General features: G+C 39.0%; 2 protein-coding genes and 1 non-coding gene across 3 annotated transcripts; 2 read left to right on the plus strand and 1 right to left on the minus strand.

The window, feature by feature from the left end:
• Nucleotides 1–3,028: 3,028 nt before the first annotated feature.
• LOC122076576 (uncharacterized TPR repeat-containing protein At1g05150-like) lies at nt 3,029–7,422 on the plus strand. The gene is made up of 2 exons (XM_042641959.1): nt 3,029–3,821; nt 4,611–7,422. The coding sequence occupies exon 2, from the start codon at nt 5,285–5,287 to the stop codon at nt 5,921–5,923; it is 639 nt and encodes a 212-aa protein (XP_042497893.1). The 5' UTR covers nt 3,029–3,821; nt 4,611–5,284; the 3' UTR covers nt 5,924–7,422.
• A 3,855-nt stretch (nt 7,423–11,277) lies between these two features.
• LOC122077208 (uncharacterized TPR repeat-containing protein At2g32450-like) lies at nt 11,278–13,992 on the plus strand. The gene has a single exon (XM_042643076.1). The coding sequence runs from the start codon at nt 11,325–11,327 to the stop codon at nt 13,803–13,805; it is 2,481 nt and encodes an 826-aa protein (XP_042499010.1). The 5' UTR covers nt 11,278–11,324; the 3' UTR covers nt 13,806–13,992.
• Nucleotides 13,993–16,583: 2,591 nt separating this feature from the next.
• On the minus strand, nt 16,584–16,701 carry LOC122087086. Its single transcript, XR_006142653.1, has one exon. It is a non-coding gene; the product is annotated as a U5 spliceosomal RNA (small nuclear RNA).
• Nucleotides 16,702–17,499: the final 798 nt, after the last annotated feature.

Below are 17,499 nucleotides of genomic sequence, written 5' to 3' on the forward strand. Positions count from 1 at the left end.
GAAATATTTCAGCATCATTGCATTATCCTTTGGACCTAGATCCTCTCAAGTACGCCTAGTGCGTTAACGTACATTGGACGGTTGGAAGCACATGGGCACTCATCCTTGGCTGTCCAATGCACACTAGGTGCACTTGAGAGGACCTTTGTCCTTATCCTTTCCAATGAATATATACAAGTGAATACAAAATCTTCATTACCAAAAAAGAAACTTGAAGAGCCCATTTGATTTTGTTTCTGTTGTTTAAACAGCAGAGATGGTTTTTTCTGTTTTGTGCTTAGAAACGATTTTTTGAATTGCAAAAAGGTATTTGATTTTTTTGTTTCCCAAAAAGTTTTCAACAGTATAGTCGGGTTCAAGACATGAGTGAAGGCACAATGTTGAAGGTATGCATCTCACGAGTGAAGGAACAACGTTGGAGTTGTAGGTATGCTTCGTGCAGATGAGCTTTAGAAGGATGAAGGTAGTACGAGACTAAGAGCTTCACACAACCAGGTTGTAATGCCGCTTCTAGATAGTGAGAAGTTTCAACAATGGGTTGGAGTTGGGATAGGTCAAGTGAAATATTGGGTTTTTTCATATTTTTTGTCCCTCCCACTTATTTCTAGAAACAAAAAAATAAGGGCCCATTTGATTTTGTTTCCAAAACATGTTTTTCCATTTTTCTATGTTCAGAAATGGAAAAACACTCAAAAATTTGATTGATTTTTCTATTTCATTCCACTTATTTTTTAGAACAAAAATAGAAATTTATGCATATTTTTGTGTAAAGAAACAGGAATGGAGAAACAAGTCAAACTTGTTTTTCTGTTTCTAGAAACAAGTGGAAGGGATAAAAATTACCCGATACTTCACTCGATCTCCCCCAACCCCAACCCATTGTTGAAACTTCTCGCTATCTAGATGCGACAATTTCAACCTGGTTGTGGGAAGCTCACAGATTTGGATTGCCTTCATCCTTTTGAAGTTCGTCTCCACGAAGCATACATACAACTCTCTTCACTCGTGAGTTGCGTATCTACAACATCGTGCCTTCACACTTGTCTTGAACCCGACTACATTGCTGAAAAAGTTTCAAAAAACAAAAAAATAAACACCTTTTTGTAATTCCAAAAATTATTTCTTAGCATAGAAACGAAAAAATAAAAATAAAAATAAAAATAAAAAGAAAAATAAAAAAACGGTTTCTGGCCCCTAAGTCTGACTTGTTTCTCCTCTTGTTTCTAGACACAGCTGAAACAAAATCAAGCGGCCCCTAAGGGCCCGTTTGATAATGTTTCAAGAAACGCGCTGACTTGTTTCTCCTCTTGTTTCTAGACACAGCTGAAACAAAATCAAGCGGCCCCTAAGGGCCCGTTTGATAATGTTTCAAGAAACGCGTTTCTGCTGTTTCTGTTTCCAGAAACAGCAGAAACGGAGCAAAAAGCGTTTGATAAAACTGTTTCGTTTCACTTATTTTTAGAAATATAAATAGAAATTTTTACTTATTTATGGTTCAAAAAACAACCCAGGCGAAACAAGTTCAACTTGTTTCGCCGTTTCTCGAAACGACTTGTGGCAATTCTTTCACTGGTTATCATCGACTTCTAAAAACATGACTTATCAAATACCTTCAATTCCGTTTTTGTTTCTAGAAACGGAAATTTATGTTTCTGCCATTTCTTGAAATAGAAACGGCAGAAATGTTATCAAACAGGCCCTAAGTTTGACTTGTTTCTCCTTCTATTTCTGGACACAGAAATAGGTATAAATTCTATTTCTATTTCAAAAAACAAGTGAAACGAAACACAAAAATCAAACGGTTTTTCGGGTGTTTTTACGTTTCTGAGCATAGAAAAATGGAAAAACACATTTCCAAAAACAAAATCTAATGACTTTGTCACAAAGATCATTGTCGATGATGATGAGTTTATTCTTTTCAACCTTCACTCCCCAAATAACACGTTTGAAATGGAGTTCTTTTAGAATGGATTTATAAAATAAAATAAAAAATACATCAATTTTTTGGAGAATATAGGAAGTTATGTTTCCATTCTGGAGACTGTTAAAAAAATAAAAATGGCGATAGTTTTCTTTAGTGGAGAAGAAAGAATCTCCCTCATCACTAGTGATTTAACCTTGTGAATGAACTCCAGTGTCATCATACTCTCAACCCCTATTGTATAGGGTTCAAAACAGGATTCAGCTCCTTTCTGATGATTCCTCACTCCAATCACTCTCCAATTAGACACATACTCATTGAAGAGGATCCCAATCTTCCAAAACACTCCTCCCTAACTTAATTACACGTGGTGAGAGATTTTCTCCTTAACCGTGAGTAACATAAAGGCGATAGATTAGTTACTGTTGCAAGTTTATGAATTTTTACTACCCAAAGCATTGGATGTACTAAACCCAAAACAGATATGATGGTGGGGCATATAATAATTAAACATAGGGAAATTAACAAATACCAATTTAAATTTCTCCCTCCTATGACCTATCCATATGTTAGCTTAAATAAAAGGGGAAAAAAAAAAGTCATTAGCGACATGGCTAGATCAGCCTTGGAGAGTTTTAGGTTGTTATTGGGGGTACATCCATATATTGATTTATTCAAGTCAATATAGTTGAAACCACTACTACGTGGCGCATTTTAGAGATTTCATCATCTTGCTTCAACCGCTTCAACCTTTGAAATCCATTCCTCTCTCACTCTTATAATCTGAAAGCGGATCATCTGTTCATACAAGCAGTTTAAATTATCTACTTGTACGGTAAATAAGTGCCATGTGTCCAACCTCTTTACGGAGGTAATCTTCCATTATTTTTGTTATTTAAATTTTTAAATTTTTTTTTATTTTTCTTATTTTTAAGAAATTTAAAATTATTCAATTTTATTAACCTTTTTTAATCTCCTCTTTTTGTAGGGAGTTTCAAATCATGAAAATCTTTCACGTCTCTCTCTCTCTCTTATGAAGATTCTCGATCATCGCTTTGTTGATCATGTGTGAATACATGTATGGCTGAAAACCATTACAAGCATGGATTGAAATCGTCTATGATATGGAAGCCCACTTTTCTTCTTCTTCTTCCTCCCTCTCTCTAGACGCCTCCGCCCACGCCACCGGCGGCGCCGCTGCTTCCTCCTCTGGAAGAACAGATGATGGGATTTGCCGACCCGGCGGGAACCCAAATTCCTGTTTCGATGGGGAGAGATAACCAGTGAAGCTAGACTGTCATTTGTTGATACAAGAAAAGATCGGAGAAATACTTCTGCAGACCACCAGCGGAGGAGGAGAAAGAGGTAAACACTAATTAAGAAACGGTATGTGGGATCTCAACGACTCACCTGATCGGAGGAGAGAAGAGTCGGAGGGGGCTTCTCTGTAGTCGGAAACGATAAGAGGGGGAAAGGGGTTGGATCCGTTTCCAATGACAATTCGAGTTCTTCTGCTTTAGTTATCGAAGATGGATCTTAGGAAGAAGAGGAAGACGACGGCGACGATGGTGTTGAAGGAACGCGTGGGAAGAACAGTACGATCTTTGGTTTTCCTGTGACGACCCACAATGACACCAACAACAACTATGCTTCAGAGAGTGACCAGGTCGTGACCAGGCAATTTTTTCCAATGGAGGAACTGGAAATGGGGACGACCCAGGCTGCTGCTTCCTCTCCTTTCCCAAGGGCTCACTGGGTTGGCGTTAAATTCTGCCAATCTGAACCCCTCGCTGCAACTGCCAAGGCCACAGCCGAGGTTTCGCCGCCAATGAAGAAAGTCGCCGAGGGCCCACGTCTCCAAATTCATTAGTCGCAGAGGATTTCGATCCTACAAGCATAGGTATAGTAATTGAACTCATCAATCTATCTGAGTATAGGAGATTGATAGTATATTCCTTAATAAATCTCTTCTAATATTTTCTATTTTCTTATTTTTATTGGATTTGTTTTGCAACTTCAATTTTAAGTTTCTGGATATGCCTTTGCACTTCCATCAAACATATATTTGTGGATAGAAATAAGTGTACCTTTAGCTAATTCTTCTCTCAAATTTCTTATACTTCATTGTAGATGATTTTCACCCATAGAGACAGTGATCAGCACTCAAAGAATACGAAAAAAAACAAACGTTACTCCAGTCACTAAAACATGTTTGAAATTAGAGAAAAACGAAGAGAGAAAAAGAGACGTGGAGGATACTACTCCATTTGAGATTTCTAGAGATAAAATTGAAAAAAAAAAAACAAATATATATAATTAATGAAAATCGGTAATAGTTAATGAATCCAATTACTATAACATTGCCTGTAATGATTTTCAGTCACACATGATTAACGAAGTAATGATTGAAATATATATATATATATATATATATATAAAGAGACGCGGAAGATATCTACAATTTGAAACTCCCACAAATAAATGAAATAAAAAAATTAATAAAAATTTGAATAATTTTAAATTCTTTAAAAATTAGAAATTTTAAAAAATTAAAATTTTGAATAAAAAAATTAACAAAAGATTACCTCCGTAAGTAAAGACATTGAACACGTGGCTATTTACCGTCGTACCGCTCTCTCAGAGTCTCACATGTGTCACTAGCCCTAAATCTCTAATGGCTTCGTCTCAGAGATCAATGTCGACGACGAAGATGGCGAGAACAGACAAAGCCCGTTCAATCTTCGATAGATTCGATGCCAACAGTGACGGAAGCCTCAGCCGCGACGAGATGGGTGCGCTTGTCACCACTGTCAACCCAAATGTCAACCTCAGTTCCGATCAGATCTCCGCCATTCTTGACGAAGTTTTTTCCGGTCGTATTCCGATTTCATCGAAAATTCTTTGACAGGTCTCTCCTTCAACGGCCTTCTTCGCATCTATGATGATGGCGCCTGCGATGTTGACAGGGATTACTCAGCCCTCTTCCATTCCTCTCTGGCCATCTCCACAACCCAATTGAATGATGCCCCTCCTAATTCCCCTTCGTATTCGATGATTGGTTTAGCCGATAAGTCGACGACGACGACGACGACGACGACGAGGGTTGCAGCTGCTTGTGCTAAGTCGCCCAACCATGGTGTCGAATATGATAATACCTAGAAGCTTGTCGAGGATCTGGAGACAGTTATCAGAGGGAGAATTAAAGCTCGTGGTCACAAGACGGATTTTAGAGTAGAACTTGATCATAAGAGGTTCATCTGGGATGAGAATTGTGGGGATTTTAGGACACTTTTGAAGGAGGTGAGGGAGATTCGGGTTGCCATTGATCGGAATTTGTCGAGGGAACAGGCTTTTGATAGGCATATGGCGATTGGACAGTATTATAATCTTCTTACAGATTCTCTTCAGAGCTTCCAGCGCGCGGTAGATTTGAGCCCTATTGATGTTCGGGTGCAATTCAAGGTAGGCTACTGTTTATACTTGTTAGGGAGGTCAAATGAGGCTAAGCTTAGTTATATGTTGGGTCTGGAGTTGGCAGCTGAGACCAATTCGAACAGATGGTTGGGACTGTTACCAAAGCTACACATACAATTGGGGATTGTTTTGAAAGGAGAAGGGATGTTGTTCTGTGCATGTGAGCATTATTGTGAGGCCTTGGTTCTGTGTCCAACAAATGATCGGGCTTTTTGGCTCTTGGGGACTGCGTTGCTTCAACTAGGGGAGTATAGGTCAGCAGAGAAAGCATTAGAGGAGGCAGTGTTCTTGAAACCGGGATTTGCAGATGCCCATTATGATCTTGGATCGGCTCTTCATGAATTGGGGGAGGATGAGAGAGCAGTTTTGGAGTTTCAGAGGACCATTGATCTAAATCCCAACCATTTGGATGCTCTGTACGAGCTTGGTTGCTTGTTTCAGGACATGGGTCGGTATCATAGGGCTGCAGAGATGTATGAGAGAATTATGGGGCCTCAGCAAGATGACAGACTTGGCTGCATTACCTGAATTAATGGCACATATGAAGGAGCAGTTGGAGAAGAAAAATCAAGGTGGTCATGACTTGAGTGCATGAGCTAAGATAAAGAAGGGTTTGGCAGATGGAGTGCCTGTGATCAAAAGGGTAACTAAGAAAACCAAGAGAGATGTTTCTCTTCTGAATAAGGAGATTGAAGAATGGAAACCACCCGTTTCATATTCAGCGAGTGAGGAACCAAAGAAGCCATTGATAAGTGAGGCAACATTAGAGTTGATTTTGCGAAAGATGCTTCACTATCTAACACCAGAAGATTTTCGGGTAACAGTTGTAAAAGTTAGCCAAAAAATTTTGCGAGTCTTGGATGCTACCAGTTCTGGGAGAATCGACTTGGGCATGTTTTATGCTGTCATTGCTCCCATCTGTGCCTGGGAACCAGGAAAACGCAAGCGTGCAGCCTTTGATGCTCTATTATGGCGGCGGTAGAGGAAGAAGGATGGTCAAGATGTAATACAAAAGGTTGATGCATTAATCTACATGAGGTACTAGAGACTCATTTATCTATCTTCTCCTCATCAAGGATATAGTGACCAATTGGTAGACCATGTAGAAGATGATGATAACACTATGATTTCATTCCCTGAGTTCCTCCAAATATTTGATGACCACAGATGGGGCTTTGAAATCGTCAGCACTTTGGTGAACCTTGAAATCCATGGCAGGTTCCGTCGTGATGAGCATTCTTGTGATATATGCCGGTACCCAATGATTAGGCCTAGATTTGAAGGAAGGATTTCTCACTTCAGCCTTTGTATGAAGTAGTGAGCCTGGATCCACTGCTGCTGATCGTACGAGTTAGTATTCAATACTTATCTCATCTTCTATCATTACAAGGATAAGAAGGGGTATATTTAAAAACAAAAATGACAGGTGATGAACATTAATTAAATTGAAATGGAAAACCCTTTTGGGGAACCTTGACCATCCATTTTACTGGTTCCTTTCCTTTATATCACACTAAAGAGAGAGGTCACAGAATCATTAGGCAAGGTACCATCTCTGTTTTGTGAATCGGCTCTTTTGAAAGTGCTCTCCATGTGGGGAGGCACCCCACGTGGGTAGAGAATCCAGACTCGTGCAGCTGGAAAAGGAGGGTTTCATGATAGGGGGGAGAGAAATGGGGAAGAAGAGAAAAAAAATGAAGGCCAGGAAGGGGTTTTTCAATTTTAATAGGGGAAAAAAGGGGTTAAAATCTCTTGAAATACGGCCCAAAATCGGTTGTGGGTTGGGCTTGCACAGAAAGTGGGTATGGCACCATGGCTAGGCCATAAATAGGGGCATGGGCACCCAGCCCATGCAAACTGCAAGCAGGGCATGGATCTGAGGCGGGCTACCAGAGGATTGAGGATGGAGCTGGTAGGTAAGGTGTCAATCAGGTTTTGGTTATTCGGTTCGATTTTGATTCAATTTCAAATAAGGATAAAGTGGATCAGAACCAAACCAAAAACCGATTTGGTTATGTATTTAGATACTGAAGTCGAATCGGTTATGATATGTAGTTTTAATTCAGTTTTATACCTCGGTTTTAATTTGGTGATGAAAACGATTTCACTTTTGAACCATGATTGTAATGGACCAAAGGCCATAATGGGACCCATCTGTGCTGAGAACCCAAAATCACAAACTTGCCATCTTTGATGATCTATGATTCTATGTGTCTCTCCTCATCCTCATTATCCTAAGAAGGGAAGATTTTCCCCAATATGATAAAAGACATGTAAGGGCCTTAGTTCTTGATCTTAGGTGGCAACTCCAAATAATCTACACTTATTATACCTTGGATTTGTTTCCACTCTTGAAGCTTCTCTTCTTATGTGAATGACAAAGGCAACCAGCGAGGGATAATCAAGGAGACAAGGTGCAGGCCGAAAAAATCAGAGATTTCCCACAAGACCAGAAACAATTTAGCATTTTGATTAAGGGTGTCGACATATAACCGAAACCATTTACCGGAACTGAAAACCGACTAGTTATAGCCGAACCGAACCGAACCTCACCATAGTAAATTGATCCGATTTTGGTTTTATAGGCCATAATTCCGATTTGGAACCAAATCGAACCTGAAAACCGATGGTTAACCGACACCTAGTATTAAAGACTTAATGTGTTTTGAAATTCAATGGGTCTCTACGAAAAAAGAGTGAGATTAAAAAAAAATAAAAAAAAGCAAAGTACTAATCCAGAAGGGAGCTTTACTTTCACACAATCACACCTATTGATTTTGTAATTTCTAAGATCATAGTTAATTGTTATAATATGTGTAGTCTTTTACATAGAAAGTATATTATCCTTGGCAAAATAAATGTATATTATCTTAACTCTTTAAGAAATTTATTAAATGTAGGATTTACACTAGTTGTAGGATACAAACCATTTTTTAAAATGACACTATTAACCCCATGTAAATCGGTTGTGAACCGAATAACAAAAACCAATTAAAAACTGCTAAAACTGAATTCGGATGAAAATGATTCTGATTTCACCTTATTCCTATCCAGTGCGGTTTTGATTTCTCCTTATCAAAATGTAAATCAAACCGAATAACCAAAACTGCACCGTTTGACACCCCCAATTTAATGCGCAAAATTGGAGAGGGTCACGCCACTCAAGGTGGCCACCTCCAAACTTGAACCTAGCCAATCTCTAGGAGTATTTGTCAAAAGAATTCCCCCCCTACATACATTCCAGGGAATGTCAATGATCCATGATAAATGTGAAACTTTATCTTTCAAATAAATTCCTCATCATAACTTTAACTCTAATATAAAAGGAACTCTAAGGTGGACCTTTTAATTATCCCAAAGTACTCTGAATGCCCTTAAGCTGTAGAAAATGGTCCAGTTTTTCCTGCCCAGGAATCTTCTTGATTATCCCTCCTTGATGCACCTTTGTCATTCAGGCAGGTGACCATCTGTAGGAGGGAAAACAAGTCCGAGGTTCAAACGATTGGAGATTTATTTGAAATCTTTTGATATGATTGTAGATTTGTTTGAAATCACTCAAAATTGGAAGATTGGGTCTCTCTACCAAGTGTTCTACCTGTTGCTTATGGGGTATTCATGTTTGGCATATGTTCACGCTAACCAAGATCTTCGGGGATAATTTCGTATTATAATTCCGTGGTGGAACTTTAGGACACCCTTAGAAAAATGCACCAGTGCTGTAACTAATCGAGTAACCCTAGAGGCGTGTGTCCAAACTCATGAGGGTCGTGATCTAGCTTGCGAAGGTAATAGTTATTATCCGTAAGCCACCTATGTCCAATACTAATGTTATCTGTCTTCCATAACTTTGTGGGTTCTACAATTTCTCACACCAAACCCTCTCTCCCAAATAATAATAATAATAAAATTAAAAATATATATTTCTGTTGCTACCTTGCCACTCATGCCTTGATCCATGGATACACGGAAATAAGACACAACCAAGCCTTCGGAATTTTTCTTCTTCTTTTTAGTATTTCATGGAAAAAGATCCCCACGTTCATAGTGGGGATATGAGTTCTACACTAACATTATTACCAAAAAAAAAAGTTCTACTCTAGCTATGGTGGTTTTCCATTTCTCACGCCATGATTAAGCTATGGGCCAACATTGTTACCATGGGAACCCCTCTCTCACCCTTTAAAAAAAATACTTGTGTTGCCTCCTTATTACCAGCGCTTGGATCCGTGGATGCAAGTATAGCCAAGTTGACTGTGGCTCCCACCCATCACTCCCCTGAATCCATGCATCTATGGTATTGCAACGTCGAAGTGGGAAGCTCTCTCTCTCTCTCTCTCTCTCTCTCTCTCTCACAATTAGGGCTAGGATCATCAACACTACATGTGGGCATGGAGGTAATAATTTACTCAAAAAACCCTAGATTACAAAACTCCTTGAGTGAGAACGCACAGCAATCAAGTCATAAGCATTGCTCCTTATCAATTTTTTTTATCACTCTCTTTCCTTTCACCCATGATTCATCATGGACCCATTTGATTTTGTTTTCAAAAATGTGTTTTTTTATTTTTCTTTGCCTAGAAATGGAAAAACATCCTAAAAATCGTGTGATTTTTTTGTTTCATTTCACCTGTTTTTCGAAATAGAAATAGTAATTTATGCATATTTTTGTGTCTAGAAACAGGAATGGAGAAACGAGTAAAAGTTATTTTTTTCTTTCTAGAAACAAGTGGGAAGAACAAAAATTATACCCGATACTTTACTCGACCTACCCCAACCTCAACCCATTATTGAAACTTCTTGCTATCCAGATACAGCTACTCTAACCTGATTATGCGAAGCTCATAGTTCCGGATTGCCTTCATCCTTCTAAAGCTCATCTCCACGAAGCATACATGCAATTCCAACGTCTCTCCTTTACTCATGAGCTGCATATTTACAACATCATGCCTTCACTCGTATCTTAAACCCAACTATACCTTTAATAAGAAAGAAGAATATTTGTGACCACGAAGAGTGAATGACGAATCTAAAATCTAATGCATGAACGAAAACATAGGCACCGTTTGACAACGTTCCGTTTTTACCGTTTTAGCGTTTTTTTGTTCACATGATAAAGTTGTTCTGTTTCACCCGTTTCTAGAAACATAAATCAAAATTTATGCCTATTTATAATTCTAGAAATGACTTTAATGAAACAAGTCCGACTTGTTTCGTCGTATCCAGAAACGAATTTGAGAGGAAAAAAAAGTTGTTGTACCTGATAAATCTCTCAACTATTTAAACCTAAAAAAAAGCAACTAAACCCTCTCTTCCTTTTGGGCATCTGATGATACTATTGGGTTTTTTAGTGGCATTATTTCTGAAAAACGTTTTGAGAAACAAGTTTATCAAACACAAAAAATCCTTTTTTGTTTCTGAAAACATGAAAAACCGTTTTTATTGTTTCTAAACACTGAAATAACAGAAACGTTATCAAATGGTGTCATAGTCTTTCGTTTTGTATAGACAATAGATGAGTTTTTGTCATTGATGCGATATAAGAGTTTACACTTTTTTTCCTCCAATTGACCGAATCATATATAGAAGATTCTAAAATCTATTATGAGAATACATACCAAACACAACCATAGATTGTGTAAAAAAAAATTTATACAAGATTGGAAGAATTACAACAGTCATCATACGGTTGAAGCCATGTGGCCCGCTAAATGTAGTGCAACCCTAGTGGGCGTCATACACATTAACTACACAATATATTGAACTTTGTCATTATAGTTGAAACATTTCCGTTAAAACGGTTGACCTAGCCACTCTGCGGAATAATCACTATATGCGCATTTTAGAGTTATCTCATTGTCTCACTCCAACCGTTATATGCTGTTCTTCTCTTTTGTTTCTCTCACCAACGGAGACGAACTCTAAATCTCTAATGGCTTCGTTGCCGAGATCGATGTCGACGATGATGATGTCGAGAAGAGATAAAGTCTCTTTGATTTTCGACAGATTCGACATCAATCGTGACGGAGGACTCAACCGCGAGGAGATGGGTGCTCTAGTCACCGCCGTCAATCCAAATGTGAAGTTCAGCTCCGATCAAATCTTCGCCATTCTTGACGAAGTTTTCCGATCGTATTCCGATTTAATCGAAAATCCTTTAGCGGGTCTCTCCTTCAACGGCCTTCTTCGTACCTACGATGACGGAGCCGGCGATGTTGATAGGGATTACTCAGCCCTCTTTCCTTCCTCTCAGGTAATGTCCGCAACCCAATTGGACGCCCCTTCTTGTTCCTCTTCGTCTTCCATGATTGGTTTAGCGGAAAAGTCGATGATGATCCAGAAAATCCCAAACCTTAGGGTTGCACCTGCTTGGGCTAAGTCGCCCAACCATGGTGTCCACTATGATAATACGTGGAAGCTTGTTGAGGATCTGGAAATAATTATCAGAAGAAAAATTAAGTCTTGTACTCATGGTCACGACAAGAGTAAATATCCGAATATCAGTGATGGGTTTTCGGATATTGGGTGGTCGACGGATTTTAGTGTAGAATTTGATGATAAGAGGTTCTTTTGGGATGAGAATTGTGCTGATTTCAGGACACTTTTGAAGGAAGTGAGGGATATTCGGGTTGCTGTTGATCGGAATTTGCCAAGAGAAGAGGCTTTTGATCGACATATGGCGATTGGACGGACTCTGTATGATTATAAGCTTCTTACAGAGGCTCTTCAGAGCTTCCAGCGAGGGGCAGATTTGAGCCCAATTGATGTTCGGCCGCATTTCAGGTTGGGAAATTGTTTATGCTTGTTAGGGAGGTTGAATGAGGCTAAGGTTAGCTATATGTTGGGTCTGGAGTTGGCAGAGACGACCAATTCGAACAAGTGGTTGGGACTGTTGCCACAGGTACATGTGAATTTGGGGATTGTTTTGGAAGGAGAAGGGATGTTGCTCAGTGCATGTGAGCATTATCGTGAAGCCGCGATTTTGTGTCCAACCCATTATCGGGCCTTGAAGCTCTTGGGGAGTGCGTTGTTTGGAGTTGGGGAGTACAGGGCAGCAGAGAAGGCATTGGAGGAGGCAGTGTTTTTAAACCCGGAATTCTCAGATGCCCATTGTGATCTTGGGTCAGTTCTTCATGCAGTTGGGGAGGATGAGAGGGCAATTTTGGAGTTTCAGAGGGCTATTGATCTAAATCCCAGCCATTTGGATGCGCTGTACAACCTTGGTTGCTTGTTTCGGGATGTGGGTCGGTATCAAAGGGCTGCAGAGATGTATGGGAGAGTTCTGGGGATTCAGCCAAACCATTGGCGAGCCCAGGTGAACCGAGCAGTCTCACTGTTGGGAGCAGGGGAAGCTGCTGATGCAAAGAAAGCATTGAGGGAGGCCCTCAAGATGACAAACAGGGTTGAGTTATATGATGCAATGGCACATATGAAGAAGTTGCAGAAGAAAAATCAAGGTGGTCGCTTGAGCTCATTCGCTAAGAATGATGTGCAGTCTTCTAAAAACAAGAAGTGTTTGGCAGATGGAGTGGACGTGACTATCGTGGAAGCATCCAATTTCAAAAGGGCAAGTGAGAAAACCACAAGGAGGGAGTGTCTTGCTGATGCCCTTCACATTAGGGACTTCCAAAGGATCACTAGACTTCATCGATGTGATGTTTCTCTTCTGAACAAGGAGACAGAGAGTGGATCTGAAGAATGGGAAACACACGTTACAGATAATTCAGAGAGTGAGGAGCCAGAGAAGTCAATAAAGAAGGCAGCATTAGAGGTGATTTTGCGGAAGTTGCTTCACTTTCTAAAACCAGAAGCGTTTCAGGGAGCAGTTAAAGCAGTTGACCGACAAATTTTGTCAGTCTTGGATGCTACCAGTTCTGGGAGAGTCGACTTGGGCATGTTCTATGCTGTCATTGCTCCCATCTGTGCTGGGGAAACAGGGAATCGCAAGCGTGCCGCCTTTGATGCTCTATTGTGGCGCTCAAGGAAGGAGGGTCAAGGTGTAATAGGAAAGGTTGATGCATTAATCTACATGAGGTACTTGAGGCTCATTTATTTCCCTTCTCAAGGATGTAGTGACCAACTGGTAGCCCATGTAGAAGAGGAGAACACGATGATTTCATTCCCTGAGTTCCTCCAAATATTTGATGATGACAAACGGGGATTTGGCATCTTGAGCACTTTGGTGAACCTTGAAAAACATGACAGGATCCGTCATGGTGGGCATTCTTGTGATGCATGCCGGTACCCAATTATTGGGCCCAGATTTAAAGAAATGACCTCTCACTTCAGCCTTTGTATGAATTGTTATAGTCATGGCAATGTGCCCTCAAAAATTAAGCGGGAACAGTACAGATTTAAAGAGTACTGGAGTGAGGCTGAAGTAGTGAAAGATAAGCTGAAGCTATTTCGATGACGTTATGTGGAAAACCCTTTTTGAGGAACCTTGACCATCCATCTCATTGGTTCCTTTCCTTATCTCACATAGGTTGTAATCACCCACTCAAATTCATTTTACTTGTCTAAAGAAACAGAATCATTAGGTAGGCATCTCTATTTACAATTTTTGAATTGGATCTTATGAAACAATTCTTTACACAGCATAATGGAATATCAGAATTCTCCTTTTACGTTTTGTAAAAAAGGCCGTAGAAGATTAATTATGATGATCATATAATTGTGTATTCTGACGATCTAATTCATGAGTACATAGGTTGAAGGGGAACAGCGTGTACTATTGAAGTAAGAAAAATGTTCCACAATTGGTAACTACTAAACTTGCAATTATATTTAAACATTTTATATCGACTGATGGGCAGCTTTTATCGCTTTTATATGTAAATGGTCATTCTCGATAAAATGTGGTAATTTCTCTCCTTTTTCTACAATTCAGTTGATAAAGTTCTTATCTGGAACTCCCTTGAATCATCATTGGGTTTTTTCCCTTTAAAGCCATAGCTTCCAGGAGAGCTTATTTTTGGTAGACATTTTCTAACCATGTCTACATTGTTTCTAACACCCAGTTTAAGGAGTTTTTGCTTCATTTAATCATCCACCTATTTAGATTGTTTTTCCAGGTCCTCTTATAGTATCATTCTCTGAATCTCTTCATGTTCTAGTAACTGAGGAAATGATGCTGTACTTTCTAGGACTTCTTTAGCTATGAACAACTTTAATCATCGTAAAGGAATATAGCTTTGCTGTTTCTATTGTCGGTTACTGTTATTGGTGAATCCTATTCTCAGTTTAATCCAGGAGTACTGTTGATTTTTTTGGGAGTCATTTATACTGGGTTAATTTTGTACTTTCAGGTAAGGGATGATCCCCTGTTCCCATTCAATCAGCTTGGTTAATGAAGCCTTAAGCAGAGTGATTTTAGATGACAGAAGAGGGGAAACAATTGAAGGTGTTTTTGTTCCTAATCTTATTAGCCTATATCTTTGTTTACGATTTGTAGACAAATGCCTCATTTTTTGAAAGGTCTGTCTTTGCCAACTAAGATTGCTGGAGGTTTGAAAATAAACTATTGAAGGTGATACTATTGCCATTGAGATTTCAAACTTGGGAGTACAAGTAATGATCTTCCAATATTGATTAGGTGTTTTGCATTCTATTCATTTGGGATTGCCTTCTAGATGGAGCCAAAGAAAATGGAAAGTAAGTTGGAGTCTTGGAAGGGGGTGTACCAATCAAATGAACATAACAGTCTTGAAAAAAGCTCTAACTAACTAGTTTATCAATTTATTTCATTATCACTATCACAGTGCCAGTTTCAGTTGCTGAGAAAATGGGAAACATTCTGGAAAAAGAAATTTATCCAAGGTTTAATACATTTTTAGTCTTTAATTGCTAATCTAGTTTTTAATGCCGAGTTTGTGTTGCTAATCTAGTTTTTAATGCCAAGTTTTGCGATTACGTAGTTTTAAATGCAGAGTTGTGGGTTCAAGTTATTACTTTCGTGCTTAGTGGGGCTATCAAGGTTTGGTTTTCTCAATTCTCCTTTATAAAAGTAGGTTGGGGTGATGGATTATCTTGGTGGTGGACATAATGCCTGTAGAACGATTTGGCTTGACCGATCTATATGGTATGTCAAGTAGACAGCCCATACCTTAATATAGTTTGTCTTTATAAGTCTGTGGCTGATTTATAGTGGTGCGTCAGGTAAGCTGACACTTATTATAATTAGGCATAACCCGTCAATATTTTTGCATGAATCTTTGTGCTCATCCTTGCTTGGAATCCTCATGTAGCTGAACCCATTAAGTTAGGATAAGATTTTGGATGTTGTATGTTGTTGTAGCATGCTTTGAGGTTTGATTAAAGGAAAAGAAACCGTGGAACTGAAATAACTCACTCAAAACACCTTTTGAAAACTTTAAAAGATTACGTGGTATGATTGGATTGAATAAGCCATTATGAAATTGAAAAAATGAAGAGAACTTTCTTCTGCCAAAATGTGGTTTGTAGAAACTGTTGGGACCAATCAGTTTATAATTGAAAGCCCTTAACCTTATTACCATAGTGGGAGTTCCATGTTTTATCTTCCAAGTACAATTCCCTAATTCCCTCCTCAATCACAAAAATTGAAATATGAACCAACAAAGAGGTGGTACGGTTCAACCTGTGACTTAGAAGAGTATATAATGTATTATCATCTTGTTGAGTAAGTACTGAAAATTGGGGATTTTCGTGTTAGGGTTTATGGGCGAGATTTGGGTGCTCTTGAGAGAAATATCCATTGTAATATTCTCTTCAATCATAATGAATCATATTCTTCTCCGCCTGAGGACGTAGCACAACACATCTGTGTGTGAACCTCTTTAAATCTCTGTGTTATGTGAATTTGTGTTCGTTTTTCCCTTCATATTTGTTGGTATTTGCTCTAATAGGTAGCTTGTTTCATAGGTCTCTCCTATAGACAGCCTACTTTGATTTTGCATTAGTCTCATCAGAAGTGTATTATTGCAAGATCTAGAGAGGGTCATAGGGTCATATGTACACAATCATTACCCCATTTCACCGATCACAATAGAACCACTAGATCACAATAGAACAACTTTACCATTGTGCCAAGACCTACCCTACACAGTCAGTCCTATACCAAAGACTCTTATTACAAAATTTGAACTTTTATCATTATTGTGTAGTTATGTGGAGCTTTTTAATCAATTTTTTTACTTGTCATTATAGGGCCAACCTTATGTAGGTTAAGCCCTCCAAAAATAGGCATATGCCGCTCTAATGTGGCGAGCACACGGTATTCTTTAGTAAAAGGCGAAAGAATAGTTCGCTCTGTGCTCACCACACGGCTCCGTGATTTTTTCTCAAAGCCTTGCAAGATATCATATAATCCCTTTATTTCTGTTGTTTCCTCTTTACAGCCGATGTGGGATTATATGTCATTACCAACTTCTACTCTTTGATCATTGCCTTCATAAGATTGGTACTTGGCCAGGACAAATCGAGTTCTGAATTCTGGTAACAGTTTAGTGCCAATTTATTTTTGGGGTTTGATTATATTTGCTCTGATTTAAAATTTCAGATTAAATGAATAAATTTTGTAACAGATTTGAGGAATCGAAATTGGATTGGTGGAATTGGTCAATTCAGATCCTAATCGGCTGGCCCTGATCTGGAACTAAGCTTCGATTGACCCAGTTCCGATTTGAACCAGTGGGAGCTAATGTACCCTCCTTGGCGGCTCAAAGAACCTTTTTGCATTCTAAAAAACATAGGAGGAACTTCCTTCATGTCCAAGATATGAGTCTAAGTCACAAACCCAGCTGTGATTGTAGATCAAGTTTGTGAGATGGATTCCAAGTTGTACCCTTGGAAAGAGATTGATTCCTCCCACTCCAAATTGCATATACAAGCAAAAGTTCCCTTTAAGATAAGAGTGTTGCTTTTAAGAAAATGTTCAACAATTTGTAAACTTGAGTGACAACAATCAATTTAGTCCTAACTCCTAGATTTGATGCAACCTTAACCAAGGAACACAAGATTGCATGCCATACCTCTCCCCTCTACAGATTGGGTATTCTTCCTGAAGGCTGGGAAGAACCTCTGCGAAGCATTGCCTAGTTGGTATAATTTCCAGAAGAAACTGGAGA

This window comes from Macadamia integrifolia, chromosome 1 (genome assembly GCF_013358625.1).
Source record: "Macadamia integrifolia cultivar HAES 741 chromosome 1, SCU_Mint_v3, whole genome shotgun sequence".
NCBI lineage: Eukaryota > Viridiplantae > Streptophyta > Magnoliopsida > Proteales > Proteaceae > Macadamia > Macadamia integrifolia.